This window comes from Saimiri boliviensis, chromosome 16 (assembly GCF_048565385.1).
Source record: "Saimiri boliviensis isolate mSaiBol1 chromosome 16, mSaiBol1.pri, whole genome shotgun sequence".
NCBI lineage: Eukaryota > Metazoa > Chordata > Mammalia > Primates > Cebidae > Saimiri > Saimiri boliviensis.
Window position 1 is genome coordinate 68593115 of NC_133464.1, and position 17577 is coordinate 68610691.

The 17577-nt window shown below is 39.8% G+C and overlaps 1 protein-coding gene across 1 annotated transcript in view; it reads left to right on the top strand.

Moving 5' to 3' along the window:
- The first annotated feature begins 4393 nt into the window (after positions 1–4393).
- LOC101029698 (phosphatidylinositol 3,4,5-trisphosphate 3-phosphatase TPTE2-like) overlaps positions 4394–17577 on the top strand; it is a 73876-nt gene continuing 60692 nt past the window's right edge. Inside the window, exons 1-5 of the mRNA XM_074387807.1 lie at positions 4394–9287; positions 10892–10945; positions 12295–12348; positions 13281–13334; positions 16916–16969. Of these exons, the coding sequence (XP_074243908.1) occupies positions 9142–9287; positions 10892–10945; positions 12295–12348; positions 13281–13334; positions 16916–16969 (362 nt within the window). The 5' untranslated portion in view covers positions 4394–9141. The remainder of the gene's footprint in view (positions 9288–10891; positions 10946–12294; positions 12349–13280; positions 13335–16915; positions 16970–17577) is intronic.

The window sequence follows — 17577 nt, forward strand, 5'->3', positions numbered from 1 at the left end:
ATTCTATACACTTTATGAGATGCCAGCTTAACAATACCCTTAATATGGCCCAAGGATTCTACAAAAGGAAATGCTGGTATGTTTGTCAAAAGTGTTTCCTGTACAGTTTATCTATTCATCACTTGCAGATTTGAAGTTTACTAGTCATGGGTGATATCTATAAGTTCATTTGAAGAATAATTTTCAGTGGAAATAAAATGTTTAAAAGTGGGATGTAGGAAGATGATGCAAAGATGGAATCTCCAAACATTTCCGTTTTCATCAGGAGGACTTAATAGGTCTAACAGCTACTTTTAGATGTCTTAGAAATGTGAGAGGGGTGATTTAGTTAACAAAAAGTAGATTATGAGATTAAAAATGTCTATTCACTCTAAAATCTCAGCATTCACTGTCTTATTGTCAAGATTATTCATCAGACTCTTCAGAGACAACCTAAATTCAAGCTCTTAGAATATTACATCTTTTTTTTTTCTTTTTTTTTTTTTTTTTGAGACAGAGTTTGGCTCTTGTCACCCAGGCTGGAGTGCATGGCACGATCTCGGCTCACCGCAACCTCCGCCTCCTGGGTTCAAGCAATTCTCCTGCCTCAGCCTCCCGAGTAGCTGGGATTACAGGCACACGCCACCATGCCCAGCTAATTTTTTGTATTTTTAGTAGAGACGGGGTTTCACCATGTTGACCAGGATGGTCTTGATCTCTTGACCTCGTGATCCACCCACCTCGGCCTCCCAAAGTGCTGGGATTATAGGCGTGAGCCACCGCGCCCAGCCAATATTACATCTTTTATATAAGATGACAGAAAATAATTTCACGGCGTTTGAAAAGATAGAATACCACTTTCGGATCAAGTAACTCCCCTATTAAATATTATACTGTTTTATGATTAACATCTCTATTGTGGTTGAGAGATAATGCCAGATTTATTCATTGACAAGTTAATATTATTCAGTTTATAATTAATATCCAATTTGGGGGAGAGACTTTTCAGTCTATGTTAAAACTATCTGTAATGTTCAGAATCCTGTTGCACATAAAACTTTCATGCACTAGTTTTAGCATCCATTGATTTTTATATGAATCAGTTATAACTATGATGCTTACAAAATGGTGATTTTTTAAAAACTAGTTCTTGTCTGTTTAATAAGTATCATTCTATTATAAGGAAGAGCTATTCCTACCCCATTTATTTATTATTACCATTAACTTATAAATTCTTATTTTATTTCAGTGAATTACAATCTATTTTTATCATTATTTATTTTGATGTTTAAATGGCCCCATATTTGGCCAGTGGGACTCCCTAAATCTAGCTCCTGTGTCCACTTGACTTGACATGTCCCCGTCACATTTTGAGCATTTCCCCAGTCCTGGAATCAGCCATTTACCCAAAGGCCTTGATTCCTTTTAGAAACTGTTTGTACATTTGGTATGCTCATTGCTATTGGCTCATTGCCACATGTAGGCCTTTTTAGTATATAGATGAGAGTATAGATATACATATTAACACATATAGGTAGATACATATAGGCAACAATTTTAGTATGTTTACTATACAGTACATACATTTATATGTGTTCTGGTAAACTCCTTATTGTTGTTTTGCCTATATGTGTTTCTCTTTAAATTTACTTTAAATGATATTAAGTTGTAACTCATTTTGCTGGTTTTTGGCTCAGTAACATAAGATTCTTCTTCTTGTATATACCTTTAGTTGTTGCTTTTAACTTGCATGAAAAATTCAATAGCATGCCTCCCTAGTGAGGAACACATATGTTGCTTCCTACCATTTGACTTCATAAAGAGTGCTGTACAATGATTATCCTTATGCCAGACCGCTATATAGACCTATTCGAGTATTTCTGTAGGAATATGAAGCAGGATTTGATGGGCCATGGGATTGCATATTTTGAATTTGACTGAACACTGCCTATTGCACTCTCAATGGTTGCACCAGTCTGCATCTCTTCAACAGTGGATGGTGGTTCCCACACATACACATTCACAGCAACACTTGACATAATCAAACTTGTTAATTTGTTTCACTAGTCTAATAAATGGTAACATATTGCATTATGTTTTACTTTGAATTTATGTGATAAGTTGTGAGTTTGAGCCTCAGTTTATGTGCTTACAACATTTGGGATTTCTTCTGAAATGGTCCATTCATGAACTTAGCCCATTTTTCCACTAGTGTTCTTATCTTTGCCTTGTTAAGTTACATGTGTTCTTTTTGAATATTTTATATTTTGGGATAAGTTAATTAAATTTCTTTAAAAATTATGTTTATTTTTCAATATGATTATTTTACATTTGTAAACAATTTGGCAATAATTCAGTCTTTTTAGTAACATAAAAAACATGATGCTATAGTTTGGATGTTTGTACCCCCAAACCTCATGTTAAAATTTGATCCCTAATGTTGGAGGTGGGGCCTAATGGAAGGTGTTTGAGAGATGAATAGATTAATGCCCTCCCTGGGAGTGAGGTCATTGTTTTTCCTTGTTTATATAATCATCATCAATTACATATATCTACGTGGGTTTATCTCTGAGCTCAATTATTTACTCCATTGATACTTATGCCATCACTACACCTTTTTTTTATTACCACCGTAGAGCAAGATTAAATACATTATTCATGGAACCTTTATATGTTGACATAGATTTTGTAGTAAGTATATCAATATTCTAAAAAAATTTTGAAAAATACCTATGTGAATCCTGTGGTGTTTGGGAGAGGGGTGGGCTTTAAATACTAGGTTGATTTTTTTGTTACTTAATTGAGCATTCTATTTCTGTATAAGTATCTTTTCTTGCACTAATGTTAGTGTTTTATATTTGTCTAGGAATTTTTCCATTTCATCTAAGTTTTCATATTTATTAGCATATAATTGAATATAATCTCATGAAAAATTTTAGTTGTATTGTAGTTATGCTCCTTTCTTGTATATTTTATTTGAATATTCACTCTTTTTGTTCTTGATTATTATTGCCACAGGTCTATTGTAGTAATCTTTTAAAAGAGACATAGTTTTGTTTTGTTAATCTTCTCGATGTTTTTTTCTTCTCCAGTTCAGTGATTTATGCTTACCTCCTATGTTTTGCTTCCTCATTACTTCATAGAGTTTGCCCTCTGCTCCCTTTCCAACCTCTTTACTTGAATGTGTACTCTTTGCTTTTAACCATCTTAACTTCTTATTAATGTTTATATGTCTATACATTTTCTTCTAAATACTGCTTCACTGTGTTCTACAAACTTTGTCATGTTATTATCAGTTTTTTTTTTTTTTCTTTATTTTTGAGACAGAGTTTCGCTCTTGTTACCCAGGCTGGAGTGCAATGGCGCGATCTCGGCTCACCGCAACCTCCGCATCCTGGGTTCAGGCAATTCTCCTGCCTCAGCCTCCTGAGTAGCTGGGATTACAGGCACGTGCCACCATGCCCAGCTAATTTTTTGTATTTTTAGTAGAGACGGGGTCTCACTATGTTGACCGGGATGGTCTCGATCTCTTGACCTCGTGATCCACCTGCCTCGGCCTCCCAAAGTGCTGGGATTACAGGCTTGAGCCACCGCGCCCGGCGTTATTATCAGTTTTTAGTGTTTAAAATTTTTTATGATTTCCTTTTTAACGTAAGAGTTATTTAGTAATGTTCAATTTAGTTTCAAATGTGGGGGTTTTTAAAAAGCTAATCATATTACAGTATATTCAGAGAACACAAATATGATATTGATCCTGTGGACTCTATCCTGTGGAAGCTTTTTTTATGGCCAAACATGGGGTCTGTTTTCATCAGGTTCCCTGTTTGGTCCTCAAACAAAATGTATTTCTTTAGTATAGAGAACTATGATGTCAGTCTGTCCTTGTTCCCTCATAGGTTCTTTGATCTTTCTAGAAGCGGGTAGAATTTTCTGTTTATCTCCATTAGTTCCTTACAGTTGATTTATTTCTTCTTGAATTCTGGGAAATTTATCATCATAAATTTTCACTTTTTCTTTTGCGTTATTAGTTTTCATTTTTTCTTAGATCTCCATAATCTGAATGTTAAGATATCTGTTTTTATCCTCCATAACATTTGTCTTTTCTTTAGTATGTTCTATTTATTCTTCTCTACTATTTTCTGGGTTTCTCAATCTAATCTTCCAACTCTAAATTAATTAGCTTTTCACATGTAACCAAACTAATATTTATCCCTCAACGATTTATATATATATATATATATATATTTTTTTTTTTTCTTTTTTTTGAGGCGAAGTTTCGCTCTTGTTACCCAGGCTGGAGTGCAATGGCGCTATCTCAGCTCACCGCAACCTCCACCTCCTGGGTTCAAGCAATTCTCCTGCCTCAGCCTCCCGAGTAGCTGGGATTACAGGCACGTGCCACCATGCCCAGCTAATTTTTTGTATTTTTAGTAGAGACGGGGTTTCACCATGTTGACCAGGATGGTCTCGATCTCTTGAGCTTGTGATCCGCCCGCCTCGGCCTCCCAAAGTGCTGGGATTACAGGCGTGAGCCACCGCGCCCGGCCTAACAATTTATATTTTTGACAGCTATACTTTTACAGTTAATGTTTTCTCTTGTTTTTTCTTTTTATTCTTCTTTTGTATCCTTATATCCTTAAGAATATTTGTCATTCTTACTTTAAAATCTTGGTCAGTGTGTTCCAGTAGTTTTGCTGCAGTTGGTATGCTATTGTTCAGCTTGTTGTATTTCTTTTTCAGTCGTTGTATTCGTCAGGTGTCTAATCATGTTGGCTTGTGAAGTTACATTTTTTGTGGCTGTTGGCTACTCTGGTCATTTGTATTGGGGAAGGACTGAAGGACAATCTCAGTTTGCTGCTATTCTTGCAACATAATTATTAATAGCACCTACTTTTCACTTTCAGAAGTGTCCTGGTTTGGGAAAGGAATTAAATAGTCAATCTCATTGAAATCTAGGACTTAAGCTGTATAGTTCTCGGTAAGTTTAAAATTAAGGGAAGTGATGTGCCCCAGAGTAGAGAGTCTCAGGAACCATGAAATACTTACCAGGCTTGCCGTGGTGGCTCACGCCTGTAATCTCAGCACTTTGGGAGGCTGAGGCAGGTGGATCACAAGGTCAGGAGATCGGGACCAGCCTGACAAACTTGTGAAACTCTGTCTCAAAAAAAAGACATTGATTTAGTAAACTGATAAAAAATTAAAAAAAAAAAAAAAAAAAAAAAGAAATACTGACCCGGCAACTCCTCTGGGTTGCAAAAAGGAAAGAGTTTAGACAAAGTAAATTTAACAGAGTTTAATAGTGTAAGACTGAATTGTGAGTTAGGAAGCTTTTAGAACTAGAATAAGTTCTAAGAACTGCAAGCTGGCAGTGTGACCAGACAGCATTATGGACAGAAAATGGAAGTGAGGTGCAGAAACAGTATGATTGGTTACAGCTGGTTACATTTAGATGTTCTTGTCTTGTTTGAATCAATTGGCCACTTGCTGTTGACTGAAGCTCAGCTGCTGTAATTGACTGAGACACAGCTGTCTGTTACAATTTTTTATTTTTTTCAGATCAAATTGGATAAAAGAGAAACAAGTCAGTAAAGGGATGCTTCTTCCTATTAGTATATTTGTCACTCCAGGTTAGTAGTAGCCAATCTCTTAGGAACCTGTCAGGTTTCTCATTTATGAGACTCTACTACTGCTAGAGTGAGCCAAAGGGAAAGAAAATCCTATTTGGAGCAACGGAGAGGTAACAGGTGACAGGGAGGAGTAAAGCACTCAGCAAAAGGAACAGAGTTCATGAAACCTCAGTGTGTTCCTCACCCTCTAGAGCTCTACTACCATGCGAGGCTAGTGCCCCAAACCAAACCCAAACCCACAATCATTTTGTAGGGAGTTCCTGACGCAGGCCTACAGCTACATGATTGTATCTTCTGGGGAGGAAAGACAGCCGTGATGGGTGAAAGTAAGGAAGTGACAGAGGGACTTAGAAATCAAGAATTTAGGTTGGGGTAAGAGGCATGTTTCCTTGCAGACTGCAGTTAAATTTTAAATCAATGTCACTGGCTCACATCTGTAATCCCAGCACTCTGGGAGCCTGAGACAGGTGGATCACTTGAGGCCAGGAATTTGAGACCAGCCTGGCCAACATGGAAAAACCCTGTCTCTACTAAAAATACAAAAATTAACCAGGTGTGGTGGTGTATCCCTGTCATCCCAAATAGTCAGGTGGCTGAAGCGTGAGAATTGCTTGAGCCTGGGAGGCAGAGGTTGCAGCCAGCTGAGATCATGCCAGTGCACTCCAGCCTAGGTGACAGCGAGATGAGGGAGAGAGAGAAAGAAAGAGAGGAGAGAAGAGAAGAGGAGAAGAGAGGAAAGGAGAGGAGAGAAGAGAAAGGAGAGAGGGAAGGATGGAAGGGAGATAGAGAGGGAAGAAAGACCACCAAAAAAGTCATCATATGATTAGAATTACAGTAACTTCACTCTGAATGCATTACTATTTTCATAGGTCTGCAATGTCCATTACTGCCATATACAGCTGCATTTTTTAAAAAAGATATACCTAGTTCGAATTAGTGATATAAACATGAATATTTAAATATCAACCAGATCATATATTATAGAGTAATTGTAGCTGTTTGATCCAAAAAGTAAGTTGAGAATTACATATGTGTCCAAATATCTACTTGTGTATTCCTTTAGCCCATATGAAAATGAATTGACATCAATAACGTATGATGAAACCACCACCGAAATGTGAGTTATAAAATATAGGAACACAAGGCCAGGTGTAGTCGCTCACACTTGTAATCTCAGGACTTTGGGAGGCCGAGGCGGGCAGATCATTAGGTCAAAAGATAGAGACCATCCTGGCCAACATGGTGAAACCCCATCTCTACTAAAAATACAAAAATTAGCTGGGCATGGTGGCACAGCCTGTATTCCCAGCTACTCAGGAGGCTGAGGCAGGAGAATTGAACCGGGGAGGCAGAGGTTGCAGTGAGCCGAGATCACACCACTGCACTCCAGCCTGGTGACAGAACAAGACCCCAACTCAAAAAAAAAAATAGATATACAAATATATAAAGAAACATATATGCAGATATACGTCTTCTGTTTATGTAGATACACACACACACACACACACACACACACACACGGGGAGTGAGAGAGAGAGAGAGAGAGAGAGAGAGAGAGAGAGACAATAACAGAGAAAGAGAGAGATGGAGATAATTATGTGCTTTACTGTCAGGATTGTCCAGGGCTATACAGAATATCTTTGACACTGTTTCTAAATCTCTTCACTATAGGCTCTGCAGGTCTCTTATCCAACTTTTTTATTAAATTGGATAAAAAGGAACCTGTCAAAAGAGGGAAACTTCCTGTTACAATCTTGTTACCCTTAGTAGCAGACAAATACTTAGGGAAGTCAGATTTCCTGTGTATGAGACATAGTAGAGTGGGCCAAGGGAGGAGAGAATCCTATGTGAAGGAGGAAGTAGTGGCCAGGAAGCAGCAGAGCCCTTAGGAGGAAAGAAAATAGCTAATGGCCCTGGAAGGGTTCCTCACCCTCCAGAGCTCCACCACCATGTGAGGCTAACACTCCAAACCCACACCCATCATCACATTGAATGGAGCAGTTTCTTGACCCTGTGTGAGAGCAGAGATGACATCAATAATGGTGAAAAGAAGGCTTTGAGGAAGGGATTTTTAGTATCAGAAAATGAGCAGAGATGAAGGGTATTTGTACATAGAAACTGCAGCTGAATTGAAATAAAGTAAACCACCAAATGCTTATTTTGTGTTTTGTTCAGTTGTTAACAACAAAACATCACTTGTGAGTAATTCAAACTAGAAAGTGAAGTCTAGGAAGTCATAGTGATGTTGGACTATATGTATATGTCTTTAAATTTTGTAGCACTGCCGTGTCTAAATTCAAACCAGTACCCTGGAATGGAGATACCAGTGAACTGTGAGACAGAAATAACCCAATATAGATATAAGGGTATATGAACATAGGTGGAAACAATTATATACCGTTTATATGTACATATTAAATCAAGGCATGCACCCACAGGTACTGCAGAGAGACATAAAGGCTGAGGTTAGGGAAGTTCACATTCAAGAGCATTAATGGCAATACAAAGGGCTTTGACACTTGTTTCTAAGTGACCTCACTATAGGATAGGAAGGTGCCTTTCTGTCTTTTTTAATGAATTTAGATAAAAGACAGCCACATCATAAGAGGAATGATTTTTCCTGCTAATCTGTTCGATACTCTGAGTAACAACTAAAACCAATTTTCAGGGCCAGGCAGGGTTACTCACGCTTGTAATCCCAGGACTGGGAAGCTGAGGTGGGTGGATCAAAAGGTCAGGAGTTCAAGACCAGCCTGGCCAAGATGGTGAAACCCCATCTCTACTAAAAATATAAAAATTAGCCAGGTGTGGTGGTGGGCACCTATAATTCCAGCTACTCAGGAGGCTGAGGCAGGCGAATCACTTGAACCCAGGAGGCAGAGGTTGCTGTGAGCAGAGATCGCGCCACTGCACTCCAGCCTGGGTGACAGAGCAAGATTTCATCTCAAAAAAAAAAAAAAAAAATTCAGACTGCCTATATGTGAGACTTACTACATTGGCTAAGAGAGCAGAGAATCCTATTTGGAAATGGAAGGAATAACAGGGGACAGAGAGTAATGAAAACTTAAGGGGAAAAGAAAAAGAGTAACAGCCCTGGAAATGTTTCCCACCCTTCAGAACTCTGCCACAATGGAGGGTGATGTTCCAAACTCCAAATACCCTGTGATATTTGGAGTGCCCTTGATATCAGACTGTGCCCTTGACTCAGACCTGCAGTTACTTTATCCTGCTTGAGGAACAGAAGAGACGGTCAGGTAAGGAGGTGTTAGAGGGCCTTCGAAGCACGACACTGAGTAGAATATGAGGACTGACTACGTACAAACTGGAGCTGAGGTTGAAATAACTACCACAACAAAGGCTATCACTGGGGCTAAGGGCATAATACAGAGGTTTTACTTAAATCAGGAAGCATTCATATTATCCCCAGCCTAAGATGTTGGTTGCTACCATATAAATTCTCAGGTTTAACAAAAAAAAGTTACATTCTAGATTAAAATAGTTGTATACACATGAATAGTCAGAAATAAACTGGTTTATGTGTAGAGTAATGGAAGCAATGAAAGCTAGTTTTTCCAAAAAAGTAAATTTAGAATTATGTCTTCTAACTGTTCTTTTATCGTCCTCTAGTCCACACACAAATGAATTGAGAGGAGCAACCCAGGAGGCACCTATCAACGAAAGGTGAGTTATAAATAGATAAAGACACACATATGCATAAGTGTGCATAGAACTTTACACACACACAGGCACAGAAATAAATACATCCATCCATGCATCCATCCATACAGACTTCTTTCAATACACCTACACAAACAAGCCCATACACGCAATGGAAACATGAAACAAGGAGACAGATGGACATTTGTGGAATTGACTCTCAGGAGCCTGCATGGCCATACAGAGTGTTTTGTAACAGGATTTCCAATTCTTCTCATTGTAGCATTTGTAGATAACGTTGCATCTCTTTTTGGTGAAGTTATATTCGGAGAAGCAAGTCATAGGAGAACTGCTTCTTCCTGTTTGTGTATTTGTCACTCTTAGTTCTTTTATATCAATTTTAAAAGAAATTCACCCGCTAAAGGCTGTCATGTATTGGTCAGCTTCAGCGGTAGAGAATTTTAGTTAAATCTTGATTCAGCGAGTCATGACTAGGTCTAAAATGTATGCTACAATCCTATAAAGTATGATGTGCAGAGAAAATGGCATGGCAGATTCCAAATAACCAAATACACACATGGCTTGTATAAGGGTCAAGCTGTTTACAGGTTAAAAAGTAATTGGAACTATTTAGAACTGAAAACGTTCAGTCTACGAAGTTGCATATTGTCTTACTATGTATGTTTTAAATTCTTCGACCCTGCCCTCTGTGTGAATTGAAAGAGGATTTTCTGGTAGACTGGCCAATGTAACATGTGATATAAAGGAATAAAATGATGCATATATATGCATATATGAACACACACATACATGCGTCATACACAGCAAGATTGAGATCCGGCTATCGACTGCCATGAACATACATAGGAACTAATAGCTCCCTTGAAACTATGTCAAGAGTCCTCTCAGGATCAGCTTCTGTACAAAATAGTCTTTTGTCTTTTGGATGGAGGTAGAAAAAAGGGGAAGAACTTGTAGAGGGAGGCTTGCTATGTTAGTGTTTGCCACCTGTTGTTTCTGTGGGAATGAGACTGTTCTAGGAGTGTGGACCAAAAAAGAAGCAAATCCTGCTTGGAGCCAGAGGACTTAGCAGTGGGCAATGAACAGAGAAGCTAGCAGCAGAAAAAAGAACAGAGCTAATAGCTTTGAAAGTATTTCTCAGCCTCCAGAGCCCTGCCGCTGCGAGGCTGACTCCTGGGCCTGTGCCCATCATGACATTGGATAGAGCCCTTGCTTGAGGCCGGCAGCCACTGGGCCCTGACTTTTGGGCAGGAAAGACAACTAAATGGGTGATTGAGAATGAGGAATTCAGATGGGATTATACGAAGGGCACTTAGAAACTAAAGTTGAACTGGAATTAACTGTACTTGAAAAAGGGCGTGACACATTGAGGTGATGATACATCACTTAATCTGAACACATTACTATGTACAAAACCTAAGATATTCACTGTTGACATGTCCTCATTTCTAATTGAAAAAAATGCCATATCCGGTGAATTTAGCGATATACATACATGTGAATATTTAAAGTGTAACGAGGGAATAACTCATAGAGTAACTAGCTATTTGATGCAAAACGTTTCGAATTACACATAGTATCTGACTCTGACCATATTTGTTCTTTAGTCCCCATCCGAAGGAGCTGGCAGGAGTCATCGTTGATAGTGCCACTGAAGACATGTAAGTTATAAAAGATGTACACACAAAAACACACACAAAACAATGACAGAGAAAGAGATTGAGATTAATGGAATTGACTCTGAAGAGGGTCCATGGCAGTACAGACTGTCTTTGACACAGTTTCTTTATCTTCTCACTGTAGCATGTATAGGTAAATGTCCACATTTTTATAGTTGTTTTGGAAAAAAGAGAAACAGAGTAAACAGGGAGGCTTCCATCTGTTACTGTCGTGTCACCGTGAGTAGCAGGTAAGTGCCTTGGAAACTCAGATTTTCTGTGTAGGAGACATACAGGAGTGCGGCATAGTATTCCACGGTGTATATGTGCCACATTTTCTTTATCCAGTCTATTTTTGATGCGCATTTGGGTTGGTTCCAAGTCTTTGCTATTGTGAACAGTGCTGCAGTAAACATACATGTGCATGTGTCTTTATAGTTGAATGTTTTACAATCTTTTGGGTATATACACAGTAATGGGATTGCTGGGTCAAATGGTATTTCTATTTCTAGATCCTTGAGGAATTGCCACACTGTCTTCCACACTGGTTGAACTAATTTACACTCTCACCCTCCCACCAACAGTGTAGAAACTATCATTACAGTGAACTGGCAACCAACAGAATGGGAAAAAATTTTTGTAATCTACCCATCTGACAAAGGGCTTAATAACCAGAATATACAAAGAACTGAAACAAATTTACAAGAAGAAAACAAATAACCCCATCAAAAACTAGACAAAGGACATGAACAGACACTATTCAAAGGAAGACTTTTTTTTTTTTTTTTTTTTTTTTTTTTGAGACGGAGTTTCGCTCTTGTTACCCAGGCTGGTCTTGTTACCCAGGCTGGAGTGCAATGGCGCGATCTCGGCTCACCGCAACCTCTGCCTCCTGGGTTCAGGCAATTCTCCTGCCTCAGCTTCCTGAGTAGCTGGGATTACAGGCACGCGCCACCATGCCCAGCTAATTTTTTGTATTTTTAGTAGAGACAGGCTTTCACCATGTTGACCAGGATGGTCTCAATCTCTTGACCTCGTGATCCACCCGCCTTGGCCTCCCAAAGTGCTGGGATTACAGGCTTGAGCCACCGCACCTGGCCAAAAGAAGACATTTATGCAGCCAACAAACCTATGAAAGAAAGCTCAGCATCACTGGTCATTAGAGAAATGCAAATCAAAAGCACGTTGAGATACCATCTCACACCAGTTAGAATGGTGATCATTAAAAAATTAGGAGATATGTGAACACTTAAAGTATAACCATGGAATAACTCATAGAGTAACTTAGCTTTTTGATGTAAAACATTTAGAATTACACATCGTGTCTGACTCTGAGCATGTTTGTCCTTTAGTCCCCATTCGGATGAGCTGGCAGAAGACATCATCGATAGAGCCGCTGAAGACAGGTGAGTTATAAAAGATGTACACACAAACACGCACACAAACAAAACAGTGACAGAGAGATTGAGATTCGTGGGACTTAACTCTGAGGAGTGTCCATGGCCATACAGAGTGTCTTTGACACAGTTTCTTTATCTTCTCACTGTGGCAGGTACAGGCAAACTACCACATTTTTACAGTTGTTAAAAAAAAAAAAAAAGGAGGGAGAGAAACAGGCTATAGAGAGAGGCCTCCCTGTGTTACTATCTTGTCACCCTTAGTTAGGAGTAGGCAAATGCCTGGAAACTCAAGAGATTTTCTGTGTATGAGATATACCAGAGTGGGCAGAGGGAGGAGAGAATCCTATTTGAAATGAGGGGGCGGTATGAGTCGTCATAGTACTGCGAAGCCCTCAGCAGAAAGGAGCAGAGCTAAGAGCCTTGGAGGTGTTCCCCACTCTCCACAGCTCTGCCACCATCAGGCTGGTGCTGCAGACCTCAAATCCCCGTCATACTGGATTGTACCCCTGTGTGAGACCTCTAGTAACCTGACCCTTTTGGAGGGGCAAGAGGGACCACCATGCTGGCTGTAATTAAGGAGCTAATGGAAGGTCTTTGAAGCAGGACATTCATTGGAATAAGAGAGCTGACTACAAACTGGAGTTGACTTTGAAATAACTGCCACCACAAAGGGTGTCACACATTGGGACTGGGGTCTAATAAAGAGGTTCAGTTAAATCGGGAAGCATTACTATTTTCCGTAGCTTGAGTTGTTGGTATCCATCATGTATATCCTCATTTCTAATTAAAACAAATTGACATTTCAGATCCAAATAGTGCTATATACATGAATAGTCAGAAATTATCTGGTTTATATGTAGAGTAATGAAAGGTAGTTTTGCCAGAAAAGTAAATTTAGAGTTGTGTCTCCTGTTTGACTATCCTTTTATTGTCCCTAGTTCACACACAAATGAATTGGCAGGAGCAAGTCAGGAGGCACCTATCAATGAAAGGTGAGTTATAATTAGAAGAATAAAGGCACACATTTGCATAAGAGTTGCTTCTTCCTGTTAGTTTATTTGTTACCTTTAGTTGACAGTAAGCAGTTTCTTCAGGGACTCAGATTTTCTGAGTTCAAGAGCCTAACAGAGTGGCCCTACCAGGGAGAGAATCCTGTTTGCAACATGGGGATAGCGGCTGACAAGGAGCAGAGAAGCCCTTGGCAGAAAAGAACAGAGCTAATGGAACGTGGACTTGTCCCTCACCCTCCAGAGCTCTGTCCACATGTGAGGCTGGAGCCCAGAGCCAACGCCCAGCCCACCACCTCATTGGATGCAGCCTTTCCTTAAGCCACAGCCACTCGCCTGTGTCTCATGGACAGGACAGACTAGCATGATGGGAGAAAGGAAGGAGGCGATGGGGGCATCCAGGAAGTGGTCCTCAGATGGGATTGGCGAGCTGACCGCCTGCACAGTGGAGCTGAATTTAAAAGACATTCACCCTCAAAAGGCTGCCAAGCATTGGTCAGCTGCAGTGGTAGGGAATTCAGTTAAATCTTGAGTCATTGAGGCTCAGATAAGTGTAAAATGTGTGCTACAGTTATGTAAAGTATGGTGTAAATTATGTAAAGAACTGTAAGGATCAAGCAGTTCACAGATTGAAAAGTAATTGGAACTATTTTTAACTGAAAATGTTAAGGCTGGGACGTTACGTGTTGTCTTACTATGTATGTTTTAAGTTCTTTGGCACTGCCCTGTGTGTGAATTGAAAGGGTACCTTCTGGTTGACTGGACAGTGCAACATATGAACTAAAGGAATACAACTATACATGTGTACATGCATATATGAACACATACATACATGCATTCATACATACAGCATGCAGAGAGATTGAGACTCAGGCTGTTCACTGTCACGAGCATCCATGGGAACAAGGAGTTCCCTTGAAACTATTTTAAGAGTCTTCTCAGGATGAGCTTTGTGAAGAATATTCTTTTGTTTTTTTGGAATAAGGTAGGGAAATGTGGAAGAACTCATCGAGGGAGGCTTTAGTGATTATCACCTTCTTTTGTGTGGGAATGAGACTCTACTAGTCGTGTGAATCAAGAGAGAAGTGAATCCTGCTTGGAACCAGAAGGGATAGCAGTGGACAAAGGGCACACAGAACCCCCAGCAAAAGAAAAGAAAAACCAGCACAAATTACAGATAATATAGCCCTGGAAGTATTCCCTCACCCTCCAGAACCCTGGCACTATGTGAGGCTGACTGCTTGAGCTCATACCCATCATCACATGGGATGGAGCCCTTGCTTGAGGCCTGTGTCTACTTAACCCCAACTCTTGGGCAGGAAAGACTGCTAGGATTGGTGAAATAGGAGGAGGTGGTTGGAGGTGACTGAGAATGAGGAATTCAGATGGGATTATAAGAAGAGGGACTTACAAATGAAAGTTGAACTGGAATTAAATGTCCTTGATAAAGTCTGTTACAAATTTTGGTGAAGTTACAGTCACTTAATCTGGATGTGCTGTTATGTTCACAGCCTAAGATATTCACTCTTGGCAAATCAAACCTCATATCTAAAGTAAAAAATTCCCATGCCGGGTCAATTTAGTGATTTACACATGAACTTTTACTTTATTTTAGTTTAGTTTTATTCCAAAGTATTGAAAGGGTACCTTCTGGTTGACTGGTCAATGCAGCATGTGAACTAAAGGAACACAATTATCCAAGTAAAGATGTGTATATGAATACACACATACATGCATTCATATACACGATGTGTAGCGAGATTGAGATTTGGGCTATTTACTGTCACGAGCATCCGTGGGAACAGTGACTCCCTTGAAACTATTTTTAGCGTCCTCTCAGGGTCAGCTTTGTGAAAAATACTCTCTGTTTTTAGAAAGAGGTAAGAAATTTGGACAGACTCATAGAGGGAGGCTTTTTATGTTGGTGTTGACTACCTTTCTTTTCTGTGGGAATCAGACTGTACTAGTACTAGCAGTGTGGATCAAGGGAGAGGCGAATCCTGCTTGTAGCCAGATGGAGACAGCAGCAGTAGACAAAGGGCACAGAACCCCCAGAAAAAAAAAAAAGAGGAGAGAGATAATAGCCCTGGAAGTATTCCCTCACTCTCCAGAACTCTGGCACTATGTGAGGCTGACCGCCTGAGCCCGTACCCATCATCACATGGGATGGAGCCCTTGCTTGAGGCCTGTGGCTACTTGACCCTAACTCTTGGGAAGGAAAGACTAACTAGGATTGCTGAAAAGTGAGGAGGTGTTTTGAGGTGATTGAGAATGAGGAATTTAGATGGGATTATAAGAAGGGGGACTTTACAAATGAAAGTTGAACTGGAATTCAGTGCCCTCGCAAAAGGCTGCTACACATTTTGGTGAAGATACAGTCACTTGATCTGGATGCATTGCTATGCTCACTGCCTAAACTATTTACTGTTGGCGTATGAAGCCTCATTTCTAATTTTAAAAATGCCATACCAGGTCAATGTGATGATATATGTACATGTGACTATTTAAAGTGTAACCAGGGATAACTCATAGCATAGCTGTAACTGTTTGATGCAAAATATTTAGAAATACACATTGTGTCTGATTCTGAACATGTTTTTCATTTAGTCCCTATCCAAATGAGCTGACATCCGTCATCATTGATAGAGCCACCGAAGACATGTGAGTTATAAAAGATGTACACACAAACAAAACAATGACAGAGAGGGAGATTGAGATTAGTGGGACTTACTCTGAGGAGTGTCCATGGCAATACAGAGTGTTTTTGTCACAGTTTTTTTGTCTTATCACTGTAGCAGGTATAGGTAAACGTCCTCATTTTTGTAGTTGTTTTGGAAAAAAGAGAACCAAAATATAGAGGGAGGGCTCCATCTGTTACTCTCGTGTCACTCTTAGTTAGTAACAGGCAAATGGCTTGGAAATTTAGATTTTCTGTGTATTAGACATTCCGGAGTGGGCCAAGAGAAGACAGAATCCTGTTTGGAGTGAGGAGGAGGTAGGAGTAGTAATAGATGGATACTGTGAAGCCCTCAGCAGAAAGGAGCAGAGCTAAGAGCCTTGGGGGTGGAACTCTGCCACTATGGAGGCTGGTGCTCCAAACCTCAAATCGCCAACATGTTGGATTGTGCCTTATGTCATACCTCTAGTTATCTTACTCTTTTTGTGGGCAGGAAGGACCACTATGGTGGGTGAACATAAGGAGCTAATGGAGGGTCTTTGAAGCAGAACATTCAATGGAATAAGAAGGCTGACTACCTACAAACTGGAGTTGACTTTGAAATAACTGCCACCACAAAGGCTGTCACACATTGGGACTGGGGTCTAATAAAGAGGTTTAGTTAAATCAGGAAGCATTACTATTTTTTCCAGCTTAAGATGTTGGTTGCCATCATATAAATCCTTGTTTCTAAATAATTTTAAAAGGCATTTTAGGTTTCAGTAGTGCTATACACATGAATAGTCATAAATTAAGCGGTTTCTTTCTAGAGTAATGAAAGGTAATTTTTCCAAAATGTAAATTCAGAATTATGTCTTCTATCTGGCTATATTATTTTATCATTTGCTAGTCCACAGACAAATGAATTTACAGGAGCAAACCAGGAGGCACCTGTGAGTGAAAGGTGAGTTATAAATAGTTAAATAATGACACCTGTATGCATAAGTGTGCATAGAAAACTATACACACAGTCGCATAAGCAAATATATCCATCTATCCATTCATACACACTGCTCTTCAACATGCATACACAGATTCATGCACACAGTGGAATCACAGAACAAGGAGACAGATAGACATTTGTGGATTTTACCTTCTAGAGCCTGCATGGCCTTACAGATTTTTTTTTTAATTAAGAAGGTTTTCAATTCTTCTTATTGTAGCATTTGTAGGTAACTTTGCATCCTTCTTTAATGGAGTTGTATAAAGAGGAGCAGGTAATAGGAGAATTGCTTCTTCTTGTCAGTGTGTTTGTCACCCTTAGTTCCTAGTAAGCAGTTTTTTATGGGACTCAGATTTCCTGAGTTTGAAACCCTACCAGATTGGCCCAGGGCAGGAGAGAATCCTATTTGCAACATGGAGGAGATAGTGGCCAAAAAAGAGAAGGGAAACCCTGGGCAGAAAAGAATGGAGCTAAGGGAACATGGACTTGTCCCTCACCCTTCAGAGCTCTGTCCACCTGTGCGGTTGGTGCCCAGATCCAACCCCAAACCCACCATCTCACTGGATGCC